Source organism: Mastomys coucha, unplaced genomic scaffold (assembly GCF_008632895.1).
Source record: "Mastomys coucha isolate ucsf_1 unplaced genomic scaffold, UCSF_Mcou_1 pScaffold1, whole genome shotgun sequence".
In the NCBI taxonomy this organism is placed as follows: Eukaryota; Metazoa; Chordata; class Mammalia; order Rodentia; family Muridae; genus Mastomys; species Mastomys coucha.
The window spans coordinates 50,267,944-50,276,898 of NW_022196891.1; the positions used below are offsets into that span (position 1 = coordinate 50,267,944).

The window sequence follows — 8,955 nt, forward strand, 5'->3', positions numbered from 1 at the left end:
CTCCCAGCACAGAGTGGGGCTCCCAGCACACTCCCAGCACAGACTGGGGCTCCCAGCACACTCCCATCACAGACTGGGGCTCCCAGCACACTCCCAGCACAGACTTGGGCTCCCAGCACAGGCCGGGGCTCCCAGCACAGGGCTGCGGTACCACCCCAGTCTGTGCTCCATCTTCCCTCCCCTCTCTGCCTCTCCACACCTCAGCCTCCACTCTGAGGAAGGCAGAGACCATTTGCAGAGGACTTTTCAGGGGTCGTGCATATCAGATATCCTGTATATCAGATATTTACATCACGATCCATAACAGTAGCAAATGGCAGTTATGAAGCGGTAACAAAATAATTTTATGCTTGGGGTCACCACAACATGAGGAACTGTAGTGAAGGGCTGCAGGCATAGGAAGGTTGAGAACCACTGGGTTAGAAGAAGCTGGAAGACAAGAAAACAACCCCAGCTTTGAGTTCAAGGGATCTCAATTCAAACACCAGGCTCTTCTAGCTTCATGCCTCTGGGAAAACTGTTTACAAGTGTTTTCTTTTAAGTGGGAATGAAAACATGCCTCCCGGAGCTGTGGTAAGTCTAAGAGCTAATATGTAAGAGGTGCCTAAACCAGTGTCTCACATCCAGAGGGTGCTTAAGAACGTAAGCACTAGACTAATAGACTATTAGAGTGTTAACAGTATAGTAGTAATTTACCCTACGGCATCCTTCAGGCCTTCAAGGTTGGCATGGGACTGTTTGATGTCTCTAAATGCAAACATGACTAATTTAATTCACATTCTAAAACAACAGCCCTGGGTTTTAAAAGCCCCGCACTAGGATGAAAGTCTACATTGTAAGTCGGGCTCTGGGCTTTAAAGAAGAGGCGAGAATGGCTTCCCTGGTTCAGGTATGTGTCCCAAGGAGAGTTCTCAGGGCTCAGGTAGACAATCTCTATTCACATCTGAGGATGCAGCAGGTATCAAAAGTGATTAATATTTAAAATTAGGCCAAGAAAATTTCCAAGGGAATCTTGTTCCTCTTTACCTTCCTCCCTTACGTCTCCCTCCATGTGCACATGTGCACATGTGTGTGTGTGTGTGTGTGTGTGTGTGTGTGTGTGTGTGTGCTGGGGATATAGTTCATAGTACAATACTTGCTCAGCATGTGCAAGGCTCTGGATTCCAGCCTCAACACTGTATGGGCACACATACATGCATATAAAATTACATTTAAAGATGTTTTAAATAATAACTGAAATATGCTAATCTGAGTAATATTGTTATAGGTCTGTAAAAAAAAAAAAAGTAATGAAGGAAGAGAACAAGCCCAGTGATACTGATGGCCACACACCTCAAGAACTGGGGTGCCATGGAGGAAAGAGCAAGCATACACACAGTGTGTTTTGAAGTATCTGTGAAAGTCTAGCAGGACTTACATATGTGACTAGCACTCGGCACTGTCCCTGGGACCACAAAGTCATCCCCTAGAAGAAACTCACTTCTGGCTGGGGAGATCTCGGGATAAAGCACTCACATGTGGGGACCAAAGTTTGGGTCTCCAGCTCCTCACTGAATCTCAGTGCCCAGGAGGCTGGGCCATATCTCAAGCCTTCCTCATACTGTGTGACTTCCAGACAAGGTCTCATTACACTGCACAGGCTGCCCTTGAACTCACTCTGTTCACAAGTGATCCCAGGAGCAGGCTGGCTAGCCACACTAGCTGAATCTGGAAGCTCCTGCTCAGTCAAAGACTCTGCTTCAGAAAATAAAAAGGAGAGCAATCAAGGAAGACACCCAATGTGTTTTGGCCTCCATACCATGTACACTAACCTTCACACACCTGTGCCTACATATGCAGACATGCGTACCCCCACATACACATACCATATCTGCACACGCATGTACACTACACATGTGCAAAATAATAAGCTCACTTCTAAACTTAGGAGAAATCAATATGAAGGCCAAACTACTATGAGCATCAGTCAACTGTTGACTTCATTTACTGTACATGACATAGTGGCATAACTTTTTTTTTTCCTTTTTAAGACTTTTTTTTTTTTTTTTTCATTTGAAACTGCTATTCCAAATTCTTTCAAGAAATCATTTGAAAATTGAAATGATCTTGCAGTTAATTGGGGGACTGAAATCACTCGGGAAGTTAACTTTAAAGCAGACCTATAATTCCACCTACTTGGGAGGCCGAGGCAGGAGGATTGCAATCCCAAGGCTTGTTAGGTTATAGAGCATGTTTACCGACAGTCTGGGCAGTTTAATGAGACTTTGTCTCAAAGTAAAACAATATAAAGGGATGTTGGGATATAGTTCAGTGACAGGGCACTTGCCTGGCACGCACAAGGCTCAAGGTTCAGTCTCTAACACTCCTTCCTCAAATCAGGCTACTGGTTAGTGATTGGCAAAGCCCAGGTATAGTTAGGAATAATAAATAGTCGAAACAGTTTGTCCCACCAATGTGTCCCTCGGCCTAGGCAGTTGGACCTTAAACTTTATAGTTTCTTCATCTCTCCCCAGGGAATGTGGGTTTGTGACAGGCATGGCCTATCGAGTCTAGGAAAATGTTTTGGAAAGTATAAGGCATTAGTCAGTCCTTAGGAAATCCAGGTTTTCTGAGGGCACCTCTCTGCCTTGGAGATAAACACAGTGTTTTGATTTTTTTTTTTATTCATATAGAAGCGACAGGAAGGACATGTTTGGGGACAGAGGCCTGGATTATATTTGCAGCTCTTGCCATACCCTGCTGGGAGATTTCAGTCAACTTATTAACTTTCTAGATCAACTTTACTATTAAAAGACACTTTCAGATATTCAATGCTAAACTGGAGTTTTGAATAAGTAAAATGTTAACAAACTATTTTAGATATATATGATATATATATGAGACTTCAGTCATTCCTGGATATTATTATTTTATTCTCTCTCTCTCTCTCTCTCTCTCTCTCTCTCTTTCTCTCTCTCTCTCCAGAGTTGTTTCAAGTAGCCCAGGCTAGCCTTGAACTTGCTAGGTAGCTAAAACTGGTCTTCAACTCCTGATCCTCTTTCCTCTACCTCCCAAGTGCTAGGATTACAAGCTTGTACCATCACATCTAGTTACAATATAATTTTTTAAAAGGTCAGTTTTTAGAAGGTCAGGTCAACTCCCATCTTTATAAGTCACTGACTTACACTTTACTAACTTGTCTATCATGTGTTTAATTATTCTTGCACTATAGTGTGACACAAATACCCAGATGACCTTTTAACTAATGAGAACACGGGGGCCGTGTAGAGGTAACACCATATGTCCCGAGTGACTCAGAGGGAGCCACACTGACAAGATCTGAACCCAGGCTGTCTGGCTCCCAAACTCACCACTATGTGATTTGCTGTCAGCAGACCTAGGCCGAAGTCCTTGCTCTGTGCCCCTCCTACCCCCAGCTCTGCAACCTTACACTGGCATCTTCCTGTCTCCTACCCTCATTTCTGAGACGGGATCCTTGTTCAGAGGTTCTCTGGTTACTGTAGAAACAGCACCATCAATCACTGTGTGTCTCTATACCTCCCACTGTGTGTCTCTATACCTCCCACTGCGTGCCTGTGAAGTCCCAGATGTCTTCAGACAAAAAGAGTCATGCTTTCTGATACTGGGCGAGTGGGAACCACACAGAGAGACAAATGAGAAATCTTCCTTTCTGTTCAGCAGCTCATCCCTTGTCACCTCTGGAATTAGAACTTTGTATTCTGCCCAAGTTTTGCAGGGGAGCCCATTGAGTCTCTGGTTACATGCTCACAGACCATTTATGGGAACAACTCAGCTCCTGTGATGAGCAGTGAAGCTGTGTGTTTTATGGAGATCTCAGCTCCCCCAAGAATCCCAACTACCCATTAAAATTGAATCTTTTTCTTCTTGCTCTTTCTTTATGAAGTCCTTTGGTTCATGGTGAGAACTGAGAACTCTAAGAGGTTCTGGATGTTGGGTTAACTAAACACATAACTAAACAGATTGGTTCCAAAACCACATCATAACAGCAAGCCCAGGAGAAGCTGGAACTGACCCCAGATCTTTATCACCCCAGATCATTCCAGTTTTCCAGAAGGTTCTTGACAATGCTTCACTAACAACTCAGCTTGGGTCCCCAAAAGCCTGTTCAGTTTCAGATTCTTCCAGCTGTAGCTGTGACTTGGTTCCACAAAGCTACACTAAGGCAGAACCATGCTACGGCTTTATCCTTTAAGTGTGCATCATGTTATATGCTCCTAAATGCCTTCCAAAAAGAAAAGGACCAAATGTCAGGAAAGATAATAGACTAATGAGATACCAATAAAAACCTAAGTATAGGGCAGTGGTGGCGCACGCCTTTAATTCCAGCACTTGGGAGGCAGAGGCAGGCGGATTTCTGAGTTCGAGGCCAGCCTGGTCTACAAAGTGAGCTCCAGGGCAGCCAGGGCTACACAGAGAAACCCTATCTCGAAAAATCAAAAAACAAAACAAACAAAACAAAAACCTAAGTATAGTAGACCTCTGTTTCTCCCAGTGTGTTTACTAACATGTGTACACTGACTACCCATGATGAACACAGCCCAGTGTGCACAACAGACACATAATACCAAAAACTAGTAAGACAGACGGACAGACAGATGGACGGACAGATGGACAGACAGATGGACAGACAGACAGACAGACAGACTGACAGACAGACAGACAAAATAAATCCCATAATAACTAGCTCTTCTTTGAGCCCACCTCCCAGCTAGGAGCTTCCTATCTGGTGTTTGCTCTTGTGAACAGCACCTTCAGCAGCATTCGTCTTTCTCTGTGGTTTTTCTGTCTGTGCTTTGAATAGCTAGCACCCAGAACAACTGCAAAAACACATCCTTACAATTGACTTTTTCTTCCTTTTTGTTTTTTGGTTTCTGAGACAGTGTTTCATGTAACCTAGGCAACTCTCTGTGTCTGAGGATGACCATGAACTTCTGATCCTCCTGCTTCTACCTCCCAAGTGCTAGGATATTATAGGCAGATGTTCCCACACCCAGCCAATCACTCTTTTCAACAGCCTGGTCAAAGCAAAGGTGGATGTGAAGAACCATCACTGGAAGAGGCCACCTTCCTTTGTCCCTGGATCATAGAGAAGTTAATCTACCTACTTACCTAGGAAAGTCAACAACCTGCGTGTGGTAGCATTTATCTGTAGTTCCAGCTACTCCTCGAGCAGGAAGATCAGGAATGTGAGGCCAGCCTAGAGAACTTATCTCAACATTACAAACATTTAAAGAGGGGTACAGCTCAGCGGTAGAATACTGGCCTAGTATGTACAAGGCTCTGTGTTAAACTCTCAGTACCAACCAAAATATATGACTCTGCAATAGAATTCAAACCCGCTGGCTCTGATGACCCTGGCTCCTTCCATTACCCCCAGGGGTAACTGCTAAAAAACAACCAATGCTGGGTGGGGGGTTCTAGTAATACAACATCTCTCTCTGCTTGCTTGTTCCCTAATTCCTCCTTTTCCCCTTCTCCCTGTCCTTCCTTCTTCCCTCCCTCAGTCTTCTTCACCTCCTTCCCACCTACCTTTTGAGTGGCAGTTGCAGGGTAGGCAGCGATCTCTGTCTTGCTGCCGGTAAAACCCTTCCCTGCACCTCTCGCAGTGAACCCCGGCAGTATTGTCATTGCAGTTGAGGCAACGGAACCCATTGCCTGTCTGTCGATGGAGCTCCTGATCAAAGACGCACTGCCTGGACTTCCCATTGCAATCACAGACTAGGGAAGAGGAAAGAGAGACACTGTCAGAAACAAACACCGATCAGAACGTACTCCCAGGTGGTTATTATCATCGATTATGCATGGGCTACTACACATTGACTTAAACTACTTATTAAAAAAAGGAGTGATGTGGGCTACTGGGGGAATAATGAGGCCTCTCGTTACACCTAAAGGAAGCAGCTATTAGATAGTGCTGGGGTGATCACTGCTTGGGAAATGTGAACTCTGGATCATCAAACTGTCCATTTTGCATAAGAGAAGCCAATAAGCTTAGGCTTTTTATATGAAAATTCCTGGTTGGGATAGCTGCAGAGAATACACTGTAAGCACCATATAAACCAACAGAACAAGTCCACAGGCTTGTCACTGTCAGTCATGGACTCTCATGCAACTCTCTAGCAGCTCCTGATGTCTACTGTTGAAGATAGACAACAGCTGTCTCCCAACAGTGTCAACTCTGAGCTGCTGATATGACCATCTGGACTAGTTTTTCTCATCCCCACTGTGTCTTGCATGTCCCTCCCAAAGCCTTGTCAGAGAAAACCAGCATCCAGTGTTAGCCAACTCTGTGTGTGGTTCTAAATGAAAGTTGCTCATGGAAATAATTGACATAGTGTAGTATCTGAAACACAGTAGACACTCAAAACATTTTAATCATGGTTTATTAGAAAAGGTGATGAGCCTTAAAATCCAAAGAACTGAAATATTTCTTTGAACAAATTGCCTTTCCCTCTTGGGTTTGTGGCTTTGACTCAACCCCTGGGTTCTGTATATGTTAGGTAAGCACCCTACTAGTAGGCTATGTCCTCGGCGCTTTGGGCAAATCACTTTGACTTTTGCATCCTGTTTTCTCTTCTATAAATGTGGAACAGGTCAGCCTCCTGGCACCCTTAAGAGGATCCATCTGCAGAAAGACCAACCAGTGCCCATGGATGAACTCTTTTTCCTTCTTCAGAAGAAACAGGTTAAAAACAGCACTTACAGGTGAAGAAACTTGACCCAATAAAGAGCTGGGCTCTCAACCCAAATCTTTCTGTGCTGTCTTCATTGGCACTGTAGCCTTGGTGTATGAGGCAAAGCCTTCGTGTGTGTGAAGCTGTTTTTAGAATGTCCAGAACTATGATTTAATCAGAGTACTAACCATAAAGCCAGCAAGGGTGCCCTATGTGCTGAGCAGCTGTCCTGTACAGGCCCTATGTCCATCTCTGAAGCCACAAAGGTACTGCCATTAATCTTGTTGGCTTCCTTAATGTGTAACACCAGCCCAGAGCCACTCTGTGTCTTTTAAGTTTTATTATATTTGCGTTCATGCTTTTACGTGTGCATGCTACTTCATACATTTAGAGCACCAACTGCCTTTACCTACTGTTACCCTTGATCAAGGGTTTCTGGGACTTTACATCCATGTGCTTGGTTAATCCTCCCATTAATATTTTAACCTCTCTGTTTAGGGCATGAAAAGGTAAATGCTCAGAGCAGGTGTGCATCTTGCCTTTGTTGGGGATGAGTTCCAATGGTTTGAATTAATTCAGCCCCTAAAATTGGGAATCTGCATGTCCAAACACTGAAGGTCCTTGTCCTCAGTTGGTTTTGGATTGATCAATAAAGAGCCAATGGCCAATGGCTGGGCAGGTAGACTGAGGCAGGACCTTTAGATTTGTGTGGGCTAGAAACTGAGAGAAAGGAAGATGGAGAATCACCATGACTAGGGGGAGAAGGATAGGGTGTAAGCACTGCAGGACAGAAAGCCAACCAGCCATGCAAGGATTCGGGTAAGTGTCCACTGACCACTTCCCCAATTCAGCCTGGGGTAGCAGGAGAAGGGTTAGGAGTCTCAGGAGTACCGGAGGGGAGTTTGCTATCAGGGGAAGGTTTAGGAGTGCCCGGTCTTTGAGTTAGTCATGACATGTCAAAAATTAACATCTCTCTCTCTCTCTCTCTCTCTCTCTCTCTCTCTCTCTCTCTCTCTCTCTCTCTCTCTCTGTGTGTGTGTGTGTATCTTTCATGCATGAATCCAAAGAACTCCTGGGCAGGTGCTTACGTGCAACCTGCTGGGAGCCAAAGCAGTGCAGCCAACTACCCTACAGGCCTCAAACTCAGAGATCCACTGCTTCTGCCTCCCGAGTGCTGGGATTAAAGGTGTGCACTACCACAACTATCCCAAAACCCACTTTTCAATCTCTTCATTTAAAAGACAAACATTGCCTATGGTACTTCAAGGCCTGAACAGCTCAGCTGTGACACAGTCCTGCTCTGAGACCGAACACCTCTATTCCAGAGGCAAAGGCCAACATTTCATTGAGTTTCTAGCGTACTGAATTTGCTCCCAGTTCAGACTGCCGGACGTGTTTGCTTTTTGTTTTTTTCCCACAGAACCACTGCCAAGTTGAATCTTTCCCAACTTCTACTGGTGAAACTGATTTTTAAAATCTCCAACAGATGTGCCACATAGCTGTCACAAGCCATGAAATTGCTGCAGAGGAATGGGTATGCCCAACACATGTGTTATGCACACCAGGCAACTGTCCCTGTAAGGCTCTTCACTGTGCCGTCCTACGAGCCAGCATCCTCCCTGTCCCATGCTCCCAGGAGCTGTCTCTAAGCAACTACACAGTCCACTCTGCTTCTCTAATTCAGAGCATACTGTCGTTTTGGTTTTGACACGAGGTCTCATGTAGCCCAGGCTGGCCTGGAACTCAACGTGAGCTGGAAATGACTGCGCACTGCTGACTCTTCTGTCTACCAAGCACTGGGACAACAGGCACTTGCCACCACATCCTGTGGACAGACTTCACCCGAGGAGTGTGTTGGCCTTGAGTGTCTGCATTGCCTGAGAACTTGATGACAATACTCCCAGGAACCTTGCTTGCACGACTCTTTAGTTGCCAGGCTGGGCTGTGGTTACATGACCTGCACGGTACATATTGAGGCTTTAAGCATTCGCATCCAGACAAGAGGGAAAGTCATCCTGTTGCATCTTTTGCTTGCAGTTCTTTCTGCTGTGGTGTACTCTGAAACCATGGCTTCCTCCATTTTCTCCTTAGACTGATGTCCTTAAAAACCAATGACTACTCACTCTCTGAACCAGGAGGGGAAAAATCATATTTTAAATTCTAGAATATTCTTACAACTGGAATTAATAAAATGAACATAATATAGCTTGTATGAGTCTTTTTCATTTAGAGGCCATTTTTTTTTCTTTTTTCTTTTTTT

At 44.8% G+C, this 8,955-nt stretch overlaps 1 protein-coding gene across 1 annotated transcript in view; it reads right to left on the minus strand.

Moving 5' to 3' along the window:
* Positions 1–8,955, minus strand: part of Lamc2 (laminin subunit gamma 2) — a 64,889-nt gene that overhangs the window by 40,819 nt on the left and 15,115 nt on the right. The window contains exon 2 of the mRNA XM_031384874.1: positions 5,551–5,739. Coding sequence (XP_031240734.1) covers positions 5,551–5,739 — 189 coding nt within the window. The remainder of the gene's footprint in view (positions 1–5,550; positions 5,740–8,955) is intronic.